Raw genomic sequence first — 21,648 nt, 5'->3', positions numbered from 1 at the left:
TATTTATACATCCTATCATTCAAATTTGTTCCGTCACTCTGCCCAATTAATATTTACCTGTGTCGTGAAGCGTTTAAACAAGACAATTTTCGTCTATTTTATTTATTTATTTGAAGGACAATGCGAAAGGCAACGATGAGCCCTTCCTATGCATATCCATATACAATATTGGTCTACACAGTTTTTTTTCTTCGCGTTTGCCTTCGATAAAAAAAGCAAAATAATAATGAATCATTTCATAAATAATGGGTTTAGGGGCTTATCGACAACGAAGTGGCCACTGCCGTGCTCTTATCTCGCCTGGCCACATTGCTGCCGTGTTCCGCTCCCCATACTAAGAGGCGCGCTGGACGTGATGTGGAATTATATAGACCTCACTTCCAGCTGCACACAGCTCTTCAGTGAATCTAAAACCTCAGACATGGATGACCCTCGACAAAATGGCTCCACACATACAGTAACATCAACAACACTGCGAAAACGGTAAGGGGAAAATATAGCCGTATTCATCGACCTTATAGATTTATAGCAAATCTAATTCGATACGAAAATATTGGCATTTTTATAAAGATATGCATTTCAATATGTCGGTCATTGTTCATTAGCAGGGATATTTGGTTTGTTTTATGAATCGGTCTTTGGGATAATGAGGCCCAATTTCCTTTTCTATGTCCAAAGTAACGTTACTGACCATTTTGTTATAAACTGATGCGGTACTTCGAACGAACCAAGTTCAACAAAGCTATATATTTTATTTTCATTTTTTAAAATGGCAATAGATGAAGCTTTATTTCTTTAAATGAAGCTCTGTCCCCATACGTAGCGATTTTATTAATCGCCTTAACCGTTAAGTTGATGATTCTACTATCGACATTTTTAGATTTCATAATAAAACGCACATGACAGTTGAACCCAAACCTGAAAAAACAAACGTTTGTTGGAAATGAATGCTGCAATGTGAGGCACATTTGAGAATGGGATATTGTGTTTTTGTCTGGAACACGTTTAAGGATAAGCATGCTTGTTTTCAGGCAGTATAAAAATACCTTACTAATAAGAAATATTTAAATAGTCCCATCGATTCAAATAATCATCTTAGTACAGAAATATCACGTTAAAGATACATTAGGTTTGTTACGAATAAATGGAACTTTAAAACAAAGTCTTGCGATTTCATGTTACGTAGGCCCATGATTTATCACATGATTTGTATTTATTACAAAGGTACTTTGTGCTTATATATTTAAATTGTTACGCCCATATGAAAACCACCAATAAAAAGTAACACCATAAATTTACGTGCATGTTTGAAAAAAGAAAGATGCGGTCCAGGAGTAATAAACATACAAACACGCAACAAACGATTTTTCCGAGGATATGATAATTTGAAAAAACGTGGAAGACACAAATCATGTTACCGGCTACATTACGATTGTTGCCTCAGGGCTACCTGCACATGACCGTTAATCAAATGAATTTTCGAATTTATTTACTCGACTTACTGTCTGTATTATTTCTCGAATGGAATAATTATACTAAACATTTAAAGGATATGAGTGCCGAATCGAAACGTAAATTCAGTCGAACTGCTTTACAAGATATCAATAACTGTATTTTATATGATATATGTCGCGCCTTGGATATTTTAGTGTAGATGAGCAGGTTAGGTGGATATAATTTTACAAACGCTTGTGGCAATTTTGTTTTCGATGATATGAGAAATGATAGGAGGATTGGTTTATATGGAGGGCTAAATGAAAAGATAATGGCTGTTGTAAATTAAAAGAAAATTAATTATTAAGACGAAAACAGGAATTAATTACTGACAAACCATTTGTTAATTGATGCATTATCTGAATCTTTACATTGTGAAATGAACATAATGCAAATTTTCGATTATTATTATTATTATTACTATTAGCCTATTATTATTATTATTCATAGTTTATATCACCAACCTCTCTAGAATAAGAACATGTAATTATATGTGTCATGGAGACTGACGAATAATTACAATGTGTTATAATGGATATTATTAATTTATAACAAAATTATACCTTTTTGTTCCATCCCTGTGGAATAAGAAATCGCAGAGAAAAAGAAATAACTTGTTCTAAACGGAACATTGCAGGCCGAATATATACGTCGAGGCAGAGATGTGAGATTTGACCACATATATATTCTGTATAAAGATCTCGACGCTATGGGAGGACCCGTTATATAAGCCTGACATAGTCTGACAAAGAGCAATTCGTATTACGTGGAGACCAATCAAAACATCTAGCTGCCCAGTGATACACATGAACGTCAGTTAAACTGTACGCCGCCTGATGCGCAGGATCTAACAATGTTTCTGGCTGATAAAGTCACACCCCACGCTCGCTTACACTTCAGGCGCCTTATCGGTGGATATAAGGCAAGCAGGTTGTATGAAACTATACCTCAAGTTAACATACCTCAACCGGGGAAAAGGAGTTAAAAACAACATCAAGCATGAAATGTAATCTATATGTGCTCAGGTGTGTTTGTAGTATGCAAACAAATTAAAGTTCTAATAAATGTATTTAGCTCAAATCCTTCAATCAGTTATAGTTTATTCCCCAACAAACAGTATTTTTTAAGTATTCTAACTCATTTTACTACATTAAATTATTAGTAGGAGTCAAGTAATATATCACGAACCACAATTTTCTAACTATACAGAATTAAAATGATTTAGGGCGTGATTTCATTTCAATCTGAAAATTAAGGAAAACGCGAATTATTTACGCAGTACTGTCTATTAACATGAAAACCCCTTATGTCTATTCATACAAAAAGAAAAAACAACAACACAGTTATTATAATACAGTTACAAATAGATTATCAAGCATAACTGATAGAGGGACAACTGCCCATGCAGCAGGCTACGCATAAGACGGTAGTAACGGCTGGGTTGGTCTATGAGGAAAGACAGTGTTAGGTACACAGCAAATGGGGAAGGAGTGCATTCTGTCTCGGATATTTCCGTTAAAGATAAAAATAAGTATAGCTTCTAAATCATATTTGTCTAATGTTACACATGTACTTCATACATGCTCTTTTTCAGGTTGCATCACGGATAACGATTGGTGGAATGCGAGGTTCGCTAAGGATTTTGCCTAAAACGTTTTCACACATTGTAACACGCGGCCGCACGTTTTATGTTTTTCATTAGTTTAGTCGCAAAATAAAGATAATGATGGAAAAACTGAAATCGGAGCTCGGACAGAGGAGTCCCGAAGGAGAGGCGTGCGAGTCGCCGCATCACGACGCATCCACCCCTTCTGCGGGTCTTTTCGGCGCTGAGGGGGGCGAGGCATGTGAGAAACAGGAAAGCACGACTGCGGACTCGGCTGAGAGTGAGCGGAGAGATGAGACCGTCTCCGGGGACCACTGCAACGGGACTGTCATCGTTAATGGCGTTGCCAAGGAGACGGCTTACAACAGCAGGGAGCCCAAAAAGGAAGTGCCAGTGATCGAGCTGGGCATGAGAGGAGGGAGCACCGATATAAAAGCCAGAGACAATAAGGCAGACAGCAACCACAAGGTGCAAACCACCGAACTGCGCAGACCGCCTGTGTCTCTGCCGCTGCCTCCCCGGGACCCGCTAAGCGAAACTCGAATGGTGCAGTTGAGTCCACCCGCTTTTCCTCTCCCAGCAAGAGCGATGCTGTACAGTAACGTGACGCAACCGCTCTCCACCCTAAACAGGTAAGACTTTATTCAGCACTTACAAACATTTCCTCCATTGTACTGAATACTAGGCACTGAGTACAGATTGTACTTGATGCATTTTATGTAGTTATTTTAAAAAGTTACAGTTAGTTAAAATGTCTAAATGGCGATTTCAGATGATAGGACGCACTAGGAAGAAACTTTCAAATTAAAATTGATAACATTTTATTTGAATGACAATAAATGGCATAGTTATTAATATGATCACTTCATACCCAAATTCCAAGAAAGATTTCATAAACTATGAATAACTTCAATTTCAGAATGTTGGCAAAAGGCTTCGTTTTAGATTTTGATTTAAAAGTGAAGGACAAGCGTGTTTTGATAAGGTCGCCGTTTTATTTTCAAGATTTTAACGCTATTGAATAATATACATTATGCATTTATATTATATAGCCTACTTAATATAGATTTCAAACGTACAAAATGAATCGATTTGCATGTTCTCTGCTAACGGATATTTTCCACAATGCATATTCATAATTAGGCCTACGACGACATGATAATTATATGCACAGCTCTCTTGTTGATCGTGGTTAACGTTTTAATTCACTGTATATATTTCGTTATATTCGTCATATGCATAAAGGGACCTAAATACATTTAACAGGTTTTCAGAAGCCATATAGTTCACCTCTGTTTGGAGCAATTCACCGTTATCGGTGCCGTTAGTGAATTATAAACGCAGTTGGGTAGCGACACTGTCGCTATAGGTTTTAACTGGATGACTAAGTTAAATTATTTAAAAATGCTGTTTTTGCTGTGTAATTTATATATGACGGAATCTTGTTCCCACAGTGGGTTTGGTGGCGATCCGGATCAGTACGGAATGTACCCCAGCAGCCGAGTAAAGCGTCGACCTGCGCCTTATGAGGTTGAAATCAGCGATGGTAGGCAGATTTTGGATCTTTATAAGTATGGTAAAATACCATTAGTTGTGTCTTGATTTTATCCTAATATTAGCGACCTCATACTTGCTCAGTCTCTTTGACGCACTTGTCGGCAGTCAACTTTTCAAAAATATATATATGCCCAGAAAGTATAGTGTTTTTTCCTCGAACAGCTGATATCAAATACTTAAGTATACAATGCTGTCTACAGTCACTACAGTCACACTCTTTTTATTTACGCATTTACTTCATTGTTAAAATATAAGATGAAATAAAGGCAAGCGGCATCCTTCGCCAGATTTTACTTCTAACATGTCCCTTCTGAAATCAGCGGTTGCCACAGCTGGATTTATTTTCGTCTGCACGATATTTTATGCAAAATAAAAAAGTGTTTATAAGAATTCCCGTCGGAAATAATAATTCCCTTTCGATTTGTGCATATATTAAACACACGCGTGCGCGCGCACACACACACACACACACACGCACAAGCGCACACACACACACACACGCACACGCGCACACACACACACACACACTGAGACGCACAAAATCTCTGGCAACTTGCACATTTTAATTAATTTGGTGTTTTTCTCAATTTCGTCCCCCTTTGAGAAAACATTCGGTTATGGATTCTGTGAGGGAAAGGGAGGGATAACAGGAAGTGTGGAGGCTCGCTCTGAGGCAGCCCTAGGCGCAGCTTATCCAGCGCAGATAGCTGGTGGATGCCCATAAAAATGCTAATAGTTAGCAGTGGACCCGGGTGCCGTGGCGGGATTAAACGTGAAGGCAGAGCTGTGTTATAACCAGATATAGTTTCACATAGGTGGCCCTGTTTTCATTTGATCATTTTCTGCTTAGGATAGCACTTTGGCGAGCAGCCTTCAAGTACAGATTCATTCAAGTTATTTTACTGTATTCATTTAACGCTAGACATGTTTGCTTTAACATGTTATTTCTGTGAAATTCCTGGATTTGTGCAATATAAATGCAAAATGTTGAGTCAGTTAAGCCAAATTATTTGCCCGGGTGAGAAGATTGCAATGCAAATTCGGCCAGATAGAGTAGCAAGCCAACATATTCTGAGACTTGAATGTACTCAGATTGTTGCAGGTTGATTTAGACCAAATGTAAGCTAACAAATAATATGGTTATTTAGATCAGCTAGTTTATGGTCCAGTGAAAAAAGCATTCGAGACAGCAAACTGCATACATATGCAATTATTGTATATATGATTAGGAGAATCTCCCAGAGAAATGAACCTGATCAGAAATGACAGGAAAGCTGGTTCTGTTCTTTAGAGGATGTTGTAAATGCAGTCCAAACATGACCACAGGCCATGTGGTGCTGTTGCTGGTGGACACTGGGATGTGAAACCTACTTTCTGTGCTGTGAAACTGACCTGCAATCAGTCATATCCATTTCACCAGGACATGTGAGGTCAGATTAGAGGCCGTAAGCCACTATTCATGCTCTCCTTTTCCCTCTCGCTCCTTAGGCTCGCAGCCCAAGGTCGTGCGGCGGATCTTCACCAACAGCCGGGAGCGTTGGCGTCAGCAGAACGTCAACGGCGCCTTCGCCGAGCTCCGCAAGCTCATCCCCACGCACCCGCCGGACAAGAAGCTCAGCAAGAACGAGATCCTGCGGTTGGCCATGAAGTACATCAACTTCCTGGCCAAGCTGCTCGACGACCAGGACGACATGGTCGGGGCCGGGAACGCCGGTGCCAGGGTGCGGGAGGGCCACGAGGCCAGCCTGGTCAGGGAGGACCTGCTGCAGGAGATGCTTTCGCCCAACTCCAGCTGCGGCAGCCTCCTGGACGGCGACGGCAGTCCGGAGAGCTTCACCGAAGAGCAGGACTCCTCGGTGGAGATGCGACCTGCTCCCAGGGCTTTGCACCACCACGGACTTCCATCAGACGGGAGCCACCAGCGATGATTGACTCGGCTTTCAGGAGAATGAGGAAGCCAAGTTCAGAGGGGAGATGCTTAGCCGGCTCTGGATGCTGGGAGAGGAACGATGGGGGAGTGAGGACAGCATCCAGCAGCAGCCTTTAAGAAGCGGCCTGCCCTCATGCTCTGTCGACCATACGGCTTCTGTACGTTGTTCTGTTTGATTTTCTTGCCTTGCTGTTTTTCTTTGTCAGTCTTTTCTACTGATGCTCCCCCAGCAGAGTCTTCTGTAACAGACTGTGGTACATGGGGGTGGGGGGGGTGGGGTCTCCAGTCTCCAGCTGATGTAGGTCTGTTTTTCTTCCTGCTGTTGTAAGCGGGTTAAGGACTGTGGGCCGGCTAGACGTGTTCCAGGACAATTTCAGCTCATGAATCAGCCCAGCAAGAGAAAAGCAAACATGATATTATTACAAGACAAAATGGGAAATTAAATGAGAACACTGATTCCAAAATGGTAGCTTGCGTTCACCAAAAATCACAGAAGGTACTGTACAACAGATTGATGGGAAGATTACTGGGATTGTACTGTACTACACAGGTAGTACAGCAGACAGTTTGTAAACATACATACTCACTCTTTGCTTGTAGCAGACTATAAACAGCATTTCTTAGAGAAAGCACACATCTTAGGCAGTACTAAATCAAACTAAAATCGTATTTTTTAAAGCATACAGTTACCTATGTTGGCACAGGTTATGCATTGTGTAGGGGAGAGGGGTCTAGGACAGAAGCATTTCATTTCGGAACATTATGTTAACTAAAGCAGGCTAATACAAAGGTTGGATTTTGGAGATGACGTCATAGCCACAAAACCTTTTCAACTTTATTACCCTTTAAAAAAGGGAGAAAAGAACATGGTATTCCAGGAGGAAACGCAAAATATTTAAGGTGTAGAGAGGGACATGTTGGTAAGTTACAGGAAGTACTTTTCAACGGTGTGTGAGGTACAAGTGGTCTGAAGTGTTCAAATGGGGGAGGTGTATATCTGCGTTCGTTCCCTATACCACTCACTTTGTACATATATATATTTTTATTGTGCTATAGTATGGTACATTGGGTTTATCTCCTTCTACACCGCCCCCATTTCATTGGTATTAAAGGCACCGCCAGACCGTCCATCGACACACCTTGGTTAAGTAAATGTTTTATTAGTGTTTAATATAATCAACCCCTGCTTTCTTTAGCAGGTGTTTAAGTAACCAGTCTTGGTACCTTCAACTCTTTTATGTATTGAACAAAAAAGGAGAGTTTTGATGTGACATTAGTAGAAACATGATTGTTGTAAAATGATTATATCTATAAATAGATGCGGTGTTATCTCACAGAATTTATTATAAAAAATCGCAATAAATAGAATAACATGAAAGACTTGTATTGTAATCTTTATAAAATTACAGATGGCGATGGCGTTACTGAATGATCTCTATATAAATGACTCATGCAGACCTTAAATGTTGTTTCTTTTGAACTCACATTGAGACAGTCTTAATTTACCTCTGATGGTGCACAGGAATCCGATGGCAATCACAAATGAATGCGAGTACGAAGTACGCAAAATTTAAATCACGTGGTTTTCAACTTGAAACATTTGGAAATTGGAAGTTGGTCAATTTATTCGAAAACGACGTTTAATGTAAACGCACAGCAGACTGGATGTATATACTATATCATATGCATTATAAATACCGAATGAAAGAGATAGGTACAGCTAAAACAAATTAAAACAACGTCACATGTGTCATGAAGTGCCACAGATCCACAGCAGGTTGAGACCTAGACCGGCACACACGCAGCGCCATGCAAATCGCATCATTACTGAAATGTTACAAACGGTTCTTTATAAGAAAGTATACATTGAGATGATTTTTAAAATAAATAAAATGCACATTTTAGACACCGTCGGACTTTCTGGGCAAAACCAGGAAACCTTGATGGCGGACCGAAGCCCGCAGCTACCGTTCTCCTTAAAGTGAGGCTTAAATTCAGATTCAGATAAGAGCAAATCGAGACACCGTTAACGCTTTTATCTATTAGCTATTAATGCCCTGAAACAAAAGCACTTTGTAATTTAATTATATAGATTCAATTACACCTTTTCAAGTGTGAAAATACAGTAATGTAGGATATGTGAGGCACAACGAACAAATTTTGAGAAATGTACTTAATTAGGTACTTTTCTGTCCAAATAAGTAACGCTTGATGATACGATACGAAGAGTGGCCACAAGCCCATTTTTTGGCATCACATCTGATGGTAGACCTGTGGCTATTTGTTGGACTGAAGGATGGGGAAGAGTGAACTATAGCGTTACGCCGAAAGGACATACAGTACAAGCGAACTAATAAACTCACCGTAAACGCTAGTGGCCCCAATTGTGGAAACACTTCCAGTTTCAGAGATTGCAGAACTTTAACTGTTGCTCCAGTTACTTATTTATTCGTCCGGTGTATGATATTTGTAAACATTTGTAAACATTCTTTATAAACATTACCGTCAATATTCGTATAGTAATTTATGAAAGCGCCAAAAATGCTAGGTGTCTCCACAATTTTGGTCATTAGTATATGTGTGCAATAATGTATAATAATAATAATAATAATAACCATGTTAGTCCCACTGAGATTTAAAATTTCTTCTGTAAGTGGGACCTGGCCAAGAAAGGCAACAATAAGTATTAATTTCATAGCACACATATAAAAAACGCGTATAAATGCAGTGAAGCAATTGTCAGGCTGTTTACCGTTGGCGGTTGGCTTATTTCCTGACTCGCGGGAGCAGGTCACGACCTAATATGAGTGAAATAAAATACTAAAATAAAAAAGATATGAAATAACAAACACAGGTGCATCTCCAAGATCAGCTCTGACATGTAAGGGCCCAGCAGGCAGCACACTGTCACCTCTCATGTCCCCAGCTCTGACTTAAGGGGCAGTGAGGACCCCTGGAAGGACAGACAGCTCATTTGGTCCAAAAGGGATAACTACTAATGACTGATAATGAAATCCTTCATGTCCACTCCCACCCCCACTGTTTCCCACGTTCGGAAAGCAGTCGATCATGTGTTCATATCACCAGGTCAATGTCTGCTGTGGGTGGGGTAGGGGGACACTAGCATTTTCCCCAGAGCTGGGTGCCGGATAGTGAATCTGATGTCTGACAACATCTTATGCCAATGAAAAAGCAATCAGGCCCTTCTCCAGTCCCACTGGGACGGGACAGCAGCCTGAGAGCAAAACCTGAATCCCAGCAGATTCCCAGTGGGATCATGCACTGATTCCCAACACAGACCCCCTGTTTTACCCTTCACCCTGCAGAGCCCATGGAAGGCAACGGAAAAACATTTAGTACATTAAGAAAAGGCAGATCTTTATACTGATACACCCACCAATCACATGTATGTATCATAGAGTATATCAATCTATCGTAAAAAATAAGTGGGATCCCAAACAGAAACTGCAGCATTCCTACCAATGCCCATCAATAAAGATTGCAATACTTTTAAGTATAAAAAAATCTGCAAGAAAGCTTTTTAAACATTGCGCTAAATAGATGAGCCAGTATGAATAACAGTATCCATTATCTACCCATTAACTCATCCATCTTGTATGTTGCGTACATGCCAGGGATTTAAACAAGTCTGGTGGTCCCCAAACAAGGCATTTAGGCCTGCTAACTAAATCAGCACAGGGTCTCACAATAGTTTTTCTTTTTTTAATTAACATGAATAATTCCTCAGTTTTCCCACAGAATCCCACGTGAGAACAGGCAGGACCCAAACTTTGATAGATCTCAGTGGACCATCCTTTCTGTTAAAGACCTGCTTACAGGCCGATAAAAACCATCACTGAGGCCTGAGATACGTAGATAGGGGAGAAGAATTCAATTAAAGGGCTCCTCCCTCCCCGCTGAAGGGACGGTCCACAGGGACCCATGGGCCTTCAGTGAACCTGAGAGCAGGCTGGTTCTCAGCGTCCGCAGGGAGTGATGGAAGGACCCCACAGCGCTCTCTCATCAAGCGAGCGATCCCCTGAGGGGGCGGGGCATCATCAATGAGAAGGGGAGGCAGTTGTGGGGGGGGGGGTGCACGTTCATGAAAGAGGCCGCTAATTTGGCCCACTGAACAATGACCCACCGTCACAATGCCGGGCTCTGCCATAGTACAACTGAGCCGGGCTCCCACCCTGACGAGTCCCTGGGGGCCACGAGAAGGGTGTGGCCCCTGCCCTTGCAAAGGTCCCTTCCCTCCGCACCGCTAATCAACCCCGCGACCAGTTTCCTCATCATCCTCAGCCTTTACAGCAACTGCAGCAGTTTGTTAGTAAGATGCTCTCAGCAGTGCCTGTAACAATAATGAAAGAGACACATAAACATGTCTAACAAGGTAAAAGGATAAAGACAAGATCCTCCAAGTATCCATCCCAACCCCAGGCAGCACCTGTAGCTGCTGTTAAAATGACAACAGAATTAAGCTGAATTTTTGACATCCTGCATAGGACAAGTGGGTATAGAAAATGGATGGATGGATGGAGGGATTGGATGGATGGATCGATGGATGGATGGATATCTGTGTAGTGCCATTTATGAATATGTGACTAAGGCTAACAAATTCAAACTAATACTTCAAAAAGTGTCTCATACACTTGTAATTTATAAATGTAAATCTGCAAAATCTGTAACCATGCAAATAAGAGAATCACCATAGAACTTTTTTTCCCATTTGGACACATTACTAAGAAGAAGACAGTCTCAAGCATATTTAACTATGGATAAGAAGTGAGGATCACACACTAACAGATACTCTCTGTAGTTACCAGGACACGGTGCAGCATTTTAGGCCTTTAGCAGGACTACAGAGAGTCTCGCACCTGGGCCGTGAGGAGTTTGTATGTGTGGACGGTTTCCTCAGAGCTTGTAACTCATTTGCCATTAACGTGTGTACAGATGCATGTTATGTTGCATTCCAATTGAACCCAGAAGTTGAAATTTCTGAGTTCCTAGTTGGAAATTTCAGCTGGACCACTCCCTGAAGTTGGAATCCCAACCTGGAAAGTTGGAGGGACCTCTGCATCTCAGACCTCAGAATCCAAGATGGCTGCATCCTTCATCAACAGAAGTGAAAGCTGTAGTTTTATACTGTCTATTAACACTTACATCTTATTTGTGGCTCATTAAATCGGTCGTACGCACAATACTGTCCAAACACTGTCTGTGGATGTGTTGGTACAATGTTTGTACTGTATGTGCCAAATACCATGTAATACATTATCATCAACAGGTATTGCTAACAATGGCTAACACTTAACTGGGCTAGAACTGGGGCCTATTTCAGAATGTGGGATTTCTTGCTTAGCCGGATAACTTATCGGATTTAAGGTAGTCTGGGCTAAATGTAAGGGAATAAAGATAAAGGCTATTTAAACTGGGGTACTTTAAATCCAACAAGTTATCCCACTAAGCAAGAAATCCTGTTTTTGAAACAGGTCCCTGGTATTGCTAAATGGCTTAGCGACTTGTTAAACTGGAATGAGGTTAACTCAGGTGTGACATCATTCCCAGCTGCGAGGTAAATGGAATGCAGCATTATTGCCATGCCAGGGTTCTGACACCCCATGAAAATACCCAGACCTGCCTTTGATACATACTGCTACATACAAACTGACTGACTTTACCCTGGTCAAAACACTGGACACTGAATAACCCACACACTAACTGTAGCAAAACTGCATACTTTCCAGGAAACTGAATGGGTCTGCCAGTGGCAGCCATCATTAGAGGACCCCCCCACCCCCCAAGCACTATCACTCTCCACTCCTAAGGCCATTAACAAAAAAATGCTTCCTGGTCCAATTTCATTTGGAAAAACATTTCCTGAACCCTGTTTCTGTGAAATCGAAAGTGACGGCAAACAGCCAATAAGCTCATTTAAACTGTGTCCTCATTACCTTCAGAGATTGTGCACGTCTGGACAGTGAGTAGCTGGATTAACCATAAAAACACTCAAAGCCTTACAGATACAGGCAGGGGCTAGATGTGCTTATCTATTCAGCACGTACTCTGCCATCACCCGGCCGTCTGTTTACCTTCAGAGGGGTGCTGTGTGGACAATGATTGACCGGGGAACTGGGAGGGTTTCTGGGAGAAGAAACGGCAGGTGATTCCTTTCCACTCTCCAAGGTGCGTCTGTGCTGCTCGGACGATTATTTCCAACTTTGGTCTTCCGCAAGACAGTCAGGAGATCATGATGAAGGCCACCACTACTGTCCCGCTCCTGCTTCTGCTGCTGCAGGGGGCAGCCACAGCCCAGGAAGGTAGGAGCCCCCCATCTCTCGCTTTCCTGAACCCTAACCTCTGTTACAGTTCACATTCTCATGGCTGCCTCGGGAAATGTGATTTAAGTCAGGTTCTTACAGGAGATGGTGGTATGGGGCTCGTTTGGCTCACATTTGTGGTAGCTAATTTGGGGGGGTGGGGGTGAGGTTAAATCCTGTACTGTTACCACTGCTCAGAACTATGCACAGCAGCACACCACTTCAGAAAACTGCGTATTTACAGTTTAACTGATGTTGCATCATTCTTTTTGTTCTCTAGTTTTCTGCTGAAGGTTAAATCCCCGTTTTTCAGGCATTTCGGGTGAAGCAGATTGAGTAGATGCATCTCCGGTTGGGTCAAAGTTATCGGAGGAAGAGAGAGAGAGAGACACCCAGCCACTTTTAAATCAGCACGGCTGGGGTTTAGAGAGCGAGTTATGGACCACAGGCGGGAAACGGGGTCTTTGCTGAAGGGCTAGAGCAGTTTTTAAGAGGACACAGCAGAGAGGTTATCTGTGAATGCAGGTGAATGCAGCAAACACACACACACAGACATGGTCATAGGTGGTATATGTGACGGCTGGGACCTCTACCTCTGTACCTGCCTCCCAGACAGGGAGCAGCGGGTGCTGAAGCCGTGGATGACCGGGATAATGGCAGTGACCGTCTTCCTCTTCCTGGTTTTCGTGGTCTTCCTCGTCAAAAAGTCGTGGTGCGGGGACTCCAGGTAACATGCCACGTGGAAGCGTACGGAAATGTGGTCACACCCCAAGCAGCCCAGAGCATCGCAATGTTTTACTAGAAGAATAAATCACTGCGGTGTGAAAGCACTGCTGACTGCGTCATTATGAAGCAGCCAGAGAAAAATTGTAGGATGGATTCTCAATCCGAGGGACAGAGCTGGGGGGGCTTAAAGATACAGTTATGATGTCACCCTTCAGGAGAGCAGTGCTAATGTTCTCCATGTGGTTCACACCATCCAGCACCATGAACATCTCCTTGCCAGGAAGCACACCGTTAATATGCTGCCATTTACTCCTCTTAGTAACGAGGAGGAAGTGGCCCAGGGCAAAGACTACAACAGGACTAACGATTCCATGTGCAACACGAATCTGAACATGGTCAGGTAAGGCTGCCATAACCACAAAACATTGGTAAATCCACCATTTTGTTTTGTCTACATACACTGAAGTACATCCTAGGTTACTAATGTCTACACAGAGTGTGAATGTGATGACTCAACAAGACCCTAAAGGTCACACAGAGAGCGGATCAGGCTGTGGGCTGCAGGCCTTATTCTGATACGTGGTTTCTGCATGTCCGTTTTCCAGGAGCGATGAATGTGACAATGCCTTTGATAACATAGCTGCAGAGGGGAAGGGAGTGATCATCACCGCCATGTGACACCCGATGCACCAATAGAGGCTTACCGTCTGTCAGCCCACCTGGCCACCATCTCCCAATGGGGCCTGTGTCTCGCTGTCTTTGGTAAAAGTGCCACTATTTAACATATATCTAACAGTTTTGCCTGGTGCTGGTGGCAGACTGAGGAAGCAGAAATCTGGAAGTTTTAGCAAAACCCCAGCCGAAGATGGTACAGCTAAAATATCCCTCATCAAATCTCTCGTTCTTTTTAAATGCAGTGTGTTGGTGATCTAATAGCACTGAGTTAGTGTTCTTGTGTAATTTTGTTAGTTTTTTATATATTAAATTTCACTTATTCTATTTTTGTGAGAACACCAGTCTTTGACCATAGCATTAAAGGTTAAACACGTACACACCTTACGTCTGTGCATTTGTTCTTGTGTTTTTATTCCTCCTCAAAAAAATTCCTGTACCAATAGAAAGGGACATAAGGGTGAATTATTATCCAGATGCTGTGCTGAGTAAAGGAGAATGTTTCTGCTGAGCGTGAGGTTTGAAGGCGTAAAGCAGAACTCAGTCCACAGGAGTTAATAACCGACTGACCGACAGCCATGCAATGAGCGGACAGTTAATCATTTCAGTGGCGTGATGTATACTGTGGGCAGAGAAGAGCCTCATGGGAAGTATGATTAAACCGCAAAGCTGAGAGTCATGACCACTCCACAGCCGAAGACCACGTGTGCATCGTGTCTTTTATTACAGCGTTAAGTGATTTCAACAATTTCTTTGGATGTGAAGACATTCTACATAGATTGGCCGACAGGTACAAAAAGAGACCCTTCTATGGCACTACAGGGGACAGAACTCTGTCACTGAGAGGTCTGAGAAGCTCTGAATACTGCGTTCTGGGTTAGACGATTCGTTGCACGGCTCCTAAATTCACCATCGGGGTGGACACACCTACTACTTTTTCTTAATCAACAGAAAAAAAAAAGACATAAGCAACAGACATTGGGCTGGACATAAGATCCGACGGTGGTGGTCGGGTCTCAGGAATGGACCTACAGACGACAGGAGGATGCTGGGAAGGGATCCAGCATCTGGACAGAATGAAAACATGACAGGGGAGGCCTAACACACAATGCAAATCTGATGTCATTTTCAAGGGACAGACTCCAGGATTGGTTATGAACAATGCAGTAAGTTACAGGGCTGGTTTCCATAGCAACGCAATAACCAATCAAACTAGAGGCACCAGTCAGAGGGGTAGACAGGTCAAAGGCTTCACCACAGCTAGCACATGTTTGACAGTCTCCTGGTACGTGGTAAACATCAGCAGAGCTGGGTGCATCCTGGTAATGCTTGTCCCTGTGCAGTCCGGATCCCAGATCTCAGCTTCCCCATGGGATGATGCCTTCTGGGAACCAGGCCCTCGAAATCCGAAGCCCATGCAGAATCACAGGCCAGCGACTACAGACCAGGCGGGATTTACTGACATCATCGGCACCGGAGAGATTCAGGCATGAGAGGGGAGACAAATGGAGGCAGACCGCCGGACACAGCGGGCAAACATACCAACACAAACGACATAAGGCATCTGAAAGACGGCATACAAAGCAAGACAAGGCTTAGCGAAACTGCTACTTGAAATCAATCAGCATTTGCTCAATTTTTAATTAAACTCAAGGCTTTTCTATGCTGAATGTTGCTTTATGGTTCGGGACCTGGAAGAGGTGCCGCCACACGAAGACCCAATGCAGCCTGGGACACACGTGATGGGCACACTGACCCCTGGCTTCCCGTCACATTTGACTTTTGTCTTCTGGTGAATGAATACGAAGTTGCCGAGGCCAGGCTTCTGCCCAGCCAATCAGAGTGCAGCGCGTTGTGAACAAGCAGCATCTGGATGAGAGTGAGCAGGTTCCCATCTCCCCCTGGTGATGAGGAGACGAGGGCAGGAAGCATTTCACAAGCTGCTGGAGTCCTGTGCCTTGGTGTCCTCAGTCCCTCGGTGACCGTGTGACAGGTCCAGTCCACACTCCGGAGCACCACCCAGACCTCCCGGCTGCACAGACCAGGGCTGTGTGTGCATTTCAATGGGCTGGTGATTTTCAGACACACATCCCTCAAACTTGACCGAAGGGCTGCATGGCACCACGCAGGGTCCCGCTCGGATCACTTTCCTCATCCTGACGGATCTCCTGCACTCACGGAGTTAAAAATTGTGATAAAAAAGGGACAAGGACACGTCCTGCATACTCCACAATCCCTTTTCAGTGGTACCTTCCAGAGTAACACATACCCCATAATCCTTCAGGCCAACCTAAGCTCCTCTTTTGGAAGGAGAACAGGTGAAGTGGGAAAACTGGGCCAGGCTCCGCCCATCTTAGAACTCCTCCAGTCCCCATGCTCTCTCCTTTGCTACCTCACCCCGCATCCCCTTCATGGCCCATACAGTAGCTCCCAGTCAGTAGGGGTGGGGGAGGGGTGTTAGCTAGGTCAGGATTTCCAGTGTAACTGTCCCTCTCTGGCGCTTCAGCACAGCCACTGCCTGCTCGTGTGTCGCCCCATCCAGGCTCTCGCTGTTCACGGACAGAATCTGATCCCCTCGCTTTAAACGCCCATCCATGGCTGCTGCCCCCTGCAGGTGGGACACAGAAATAGCATCACCACACTGCAAAACATGGAGGGTAGTTCCCATTGTATGGATTATGTTGGGGGGGGGGGGGGGGGGGAAGGAAAAAAAAAACTCTACATATAAATTTTCAGAGAGGAATAGAAGAACAAGCTAAATTTAATTAAAATACAGTAGTTGGGTTAAAAAACTTTCTGATTAAATTATACATTTATCTGAAAGAGGACTAATTTAATTTTAAATGGACTAATACTTCTTATGCTGTTAATCCCCATCCATATTTTCAACTTTTGCATTGAAAGCACAAGACATTTGTAAATTCCTGTCTTTTCTGCCCAACTGTTCAAATTTGTTTTTCAAGTAAAGTGTTTCAAAACTTGAAAGTTGGCTGAATGCAAGCAAAAAACATTGTTCTCCAATTATTTACTGTATAGAGCAAACAGGGATTAATAACACATTTTATTAAAGATTACGACAACTTCTCAGAAGTGCCCACCTGTGACTGCATGACGATTGTACAGTAGATGTTTAACCACTTGGATTAATGCCATTTTATTTAAATCCTTTGTATTTGATACTTGACATTTAAGAATATCTGACACCCTGATATTTAGGAATCAATATTTATTAAATGTTTGACTCTAAATGGTTTGGTTTACACTGTATAACTGTATAATTGGAGCTTACTGTCTTCAGGTCATGGGTATTCTCATAAAAACTGACTGGGGAAGGTTGGAGGGTTAGGGTTAGGGTTAGGCGAGAGCTTCTCTGCTGTCCTGCCTGCATGAGAACATGGACTTTAACCCTGTGAGTAATGCCGCTGTCAAGGAGGACACTGTGAGCGTGAGGCTTGGGACGAGAGAACTGCATGCCTTGGAGAAGACGGTCTTGACGTAGATGGGGAGGTCTCCGTGGGGGCTTCCGTACCCCCCCACGATGCTGAAGCCAAGGCCGTCGCAGCCCTTCTCCAGGGTGATGCTTTTGGGCTGCGGGGTCCTGCGGTATTGGGGGACAGGCACACAGAGCATCAGGGTGGCCGGTGTTACGACGGAGGGGCCTCGGTGAGGAGGGGGACACTTACTGGGGCTGGCCTGCCGGGGCTTCCGGCACACTGGGGGGGGCGGCACCACTGGACAAGCTGCCCACCTGGCTGGCAATAGCACTGATGTTGGTGTCTGCGATGACCTGGAGGCAGGAACACAGACTCTCACGTCACACTCACCGGCTCACGCACGGCTGCATGCCCTGACAAAGCTCACAACCCTGCGGGCTGCTTCGAACCCAGCACCCAGACAACAGGACCGGTAAGCAGGAGGCCAGAGACAGACTCCTCATTCACACCCCCGTCACTGTGCAGGAGATATAGCTGTTCGTATTTTATGAGTCTGCTGCAGGGACTAAAGAGGTAATGGAAATATTAACAAAAAATGAAATTTTCTTCATTACTGCACAGTAGGAGGATTGGAGGCTGAAGAGCAGCGGCAGATCGAGGCCTAATATGGAGTGGCAGCCAGGCCTGGGGGGCAGGTCAGCCCCCACGGCCATGGCTCTGCCTTATCTGCCTGACACAGCTTCCTCAGGAGGATGCTGCAGACGGGGGCAGCAAGCTATGGAGCTCTGGGAGGGGGGGCAGGTGGGTAGGAACATTCGGATGTAGAGGGGGAACACAGAGGATGCGGATCTCAGTGGGTACAGGGTGCATGGTTTAAGGGTGTCTTTCTCTTAGGGTTTAAATACATAATGTATGTTTATATATGCAGGGTGTGCGTGGGATAGTGGGTGTGTGCATATCTCTGTGTGTGATATGGTGTGTATATATACAGGGTGTGTGTGTGTGTGTATGCGTAATATGGTGTGTATATATAGGGTGTGTGTGTACTTGTGATATAGTGTGTATATATATGGGGTGCGTGTGATGGGGTGTATGTATATGGGGTTTGCGTGTGTGATAGGGTGTATATACACTATATTGCCAAAAGTATTGGGACACCCCTCCATATCATTGAATTCAGGTGTTATAATCACTTTCATAGCCACAGGTGTATAAAATCAACACCTAGGCATGCAGACAACTTCCACAAACATTTGTGAAAGAATGGGTTGCTCTCAGGAGCTCAGTGAATTCAAGCATGGTACCGTGATAGGATGCCACTTGTGCAATAAGTCTGTGAAATTTCCTTACTTCTAAAGTTAGTGGCATTATAACAAAGTGGAAGCATTTGGGAACAACAGCAACTCAGCCACGAAGTGGCAGGCCACGTAAAATCACAGAACGGGGACAACGCATGCTGAGGCGCACAGTGTGCAGAAGTCACCAACTGTATGCAGAATCAATAGCTACAGACCTCCAAACTTCGTGTGACCTTCAGATTAGGTCAAGAACAGTGTGTAGAGAACTTCATGGAAGGGGTGTCCATGGCCGAGCAGCTGCATACAAGCCTTACATCACCAAGTGCAATGCAAAGCATCAGATGCAGTGGTGTAAAGCACTCTGCCACTGGACTCAAGAGCAGTGGAGATGTGTTCACTGGAGTGATGAATCACGCTTGTCTGTCTGTCAATATGATGGACGAGTCTGGGTTTGGCGATTACCAGGAGAACAGTACTTGCCTGACTGCATTGTGCCAAGTGTAAAGTTAGGCAGAGGGGGGATTATTGTGTGAGGTTGTTTTTCAATGGGTTGGGCTTGGCCCCTTATTTCCAGTGAAAGGAACTCAATGCTGCAGCTTTCAAAGTCAATTTGGACAATTTCATGTTCCCAACTTAGTGGGAACAGTTTGGGGATGGCCCCTTCCTGGTCCAACATGACTGCGCACCAGTGCACAGAGCAAGGTCCATAAGGACATGGATGAGCGAGTCTGGTGTAGTAGAACTTGACAGGCCTGCACAGAGCTCTGACTTCAAACTGGTAGAAACACCTTTGGGATGAATTAGAGCAGAGACTGTGAGCCAGGCCTTGTTGTCCAACATCAGTACCTGATCTCAGAAATGCTCTCCTGGAAGAATTCCCATAAACACTCTCCTAAACCTTGTGGACAGCCTTCCCAGAAGAGTTGAAGCTGTTATAGCTGCAAAGGGTGGGCCAGCTTCATATTAAAGCCTGTGTATTAAGAATGTGATGCCATTAAAGTTCATGTGTGTGTAAAGGCAGGTGTCGCAATACGTTTGGCAATACAGTGTATACTGTGTGTGTGTGTGTGAGATATAGTGTGTATATATGTACACACAGGGTGTTCGTGTGATAGGGTGTATATATATATATACGGGGTGTGTGTGTTATACGGCGTATATATATATACGGGGTGTGTGTGTGTGTGTGATACGGCGTATATATACATACGGGGTGTGTGTGTGTGTGTGATACGGCGTATATATACATACGGGGTGTGTGTGTGTGTGTGATACGGCGTATATATACATACGGGGTGTGTGTGTGTGTGTGATACGGCGTATATATACATACGGGGTGTGTGTGTGTGTGTGATACGGCGTATATATACATACGGGGTGTGTGTGTGTGTGTGATACGGCGTATATATATACGGGGTGTGTGTGTGTGATACGGCGTATATATATATATATATATATACGGGGTGTGTGTGTGATACGGCGTATATATATACGGGATGTGTGTGTGTGATACGGCGTATATATATATACGGGGTGTGTGTGTGTGTGTGATACGGCGTATATATATACGGGGTGTGTGTGTGTGTGATACGGCGTATATATACATACGGGATGTGTGTGTGTGATACGGCGTATATATATACGGGGTGTGTGTGTGATACGGCGTATATATATATATACGGGGTGTGTGATACGGCGTATATATATATACGGGGTGTGTGTGATACAGCGTATATATATATATATATATATATATATATATATATATATATATATACGGGGTGTGTGTGATACGGCGTATATATATATATATATATACGGGGTGTGTGTGATACGGCGTATATATATATATATATATATACGGGGTGTGTGTGTGTGTGATACGGCGTATATATATACGGGGTGTGTGTGTGATACGGTGTATATATATATATACGGGGTGTGTGTGATACAGCGTATATATATATATATATACGGGGTGTGTGTGATACGCCGTATATATATATATATAACTGGTAGAAACACCTTTGGGATGAATTAGAGCAGAGACTGTGAGCCAGGCCTTGTTGTCCAACATCAGTACCTGATCTCAGAAATGCTCTCCTGGAAGAATTCCCATAAACACTCTCCTAAACCTTGTGGACAGCCTTCCCAGAAGAGTTGAAGCTGTTATAGCTGCAAAGGGTGGGCCAGCTTCATATTAAAGCCTGTGTATTAAGAATGTGATGCCATTAAAGTTCATGTGTGTGTAAAGGCAGGTGTCGCAATACGTTTGGCAATACAGTGTATACTGTGTGTGTGTGTGTGAGATATAGTGTGTATATATGTACACACAGGGTGTTCGTGTGATAGGGTGTATATATATATATACGGGGTGTGTGTGTTATACGGCGTATATATATATACGGGGTGTGTGTGTGTGTGTGTGATACGGCGTATATATACATACGGGGTGTGTGTGTGTGTGTGATACGGCGTATATATACATACGGGGTGTGTGTGTGTGTGTGATACGGCGTATATATACATACGGGGTGTGTGTGTGTGTGTGATACGGCGTATATATACATACGGGGTGTGTGTGTGTGTGTGATACGGCGTATATATATAC

At 43.5% G+C, this 21,648-nt stretch overlaps 3 protein-coding genes across 8 annotated transcripts in view; 2 read left to right on the top strand and 1 right to left on the bottom strand.

Annotated features, from left to right (window-relative positions):
* The first annotated feature begins 326 nt into the window (after positions 1-326).
* tal1 (T-cell acute lymphocytic leukemia 1) lies at positions 327-7,965 on the top strand. Its single transcript, XM_023813302.2, has 4 exons — positions 327-483; positions 3,089-3,732; positions 4,555-4,646; positions 6,146-7,965. Exons 2-4 carry the CDS (start codon positions 3,218-3,220, stop codon positions 6,583-6,585), a joined length of 1,047 nt encoding a protein of 348 aa, XP_023669070.1. The 5' UTR covers positions 327-483; positions 3,089-3,217; the 3' UTR covers positions 6,586-7,965.
* Positions 6,612-14,692, top strand: pdzk1ip1 (PDZK1 interacting protein 1). Its single transcript, XM_023813305.2, has 5 exons — positions 6,612-6,745; positions 12,774-12,907; positions 13,520-13,634; positions 13,953-14,033; positions 14,239-14,692. The coding sequence occupies exons 2-5, from the start codon at positions 12,838-12,840 to the stop codon at positions 14,309-14,311; spliced, it is 339 nt and encodes a 112-aa protein (XP_023669073.1). The 5' UTR covers positions 6,612-6,745; positions 12,774-12,837; the 3' UTR covers positions 14,312-14,692.
* Positions 14,693-15,005: 313 nt separating this feature from the next.
* The window catches only part of patj (PATJ crumbs cell polarity complex component), a 74,941-nt gene continuing 68,298 nt past the window's right edge, over positions 15,006-21,648 (bottom strand). For all 6 annotated transcript variants that reach the window (XM_072699592.1, XM_072699590.1, XM_072699594.1 and 3 more), the window contains 3 exons: positions 17,989-18,092; positions 17,780-17,903; positions 15,006-16,913 (listed from right to left, as the gene is read on the bottom strand). In XM_072699592.1, coding sequence (XP_072555693.1) covers positions 16,767-16,913; positions 17,780-17,903; positions 17,989-18,092 — 375 coding nt within the window. In that variant the 3' untranslated portion in view covers positions 15,006-16,766. The remainder of the gene's footprint in view (positions 16,914-17,779; positions 17,904-17,988; positions 18,093-21,648) is intronic.

The sequence above is a fragment of the Paramormyrops kingsleyae genome, chromosome 15, assembly GCF_048594095.1.
Source record: "Paramormyrops kingsleyae isolate MSU_618 chromosome 15, PKINGS_0.4, whole genome shotgun sequence".
Classification (NCBI taxonomy): domain Eukaryota; kingdom Metazoa; phylum Chordata; class Actinopteri; order Osteoglossiformes; family Mormyridae; genus Paramormyrops; species Paramormyrops kingsleyae.
The sequence above is the reverse complement of the archived record's forward strand: the minus strand, read 5'-3'. Positions and strand labels throughout refer to the sequence as shown.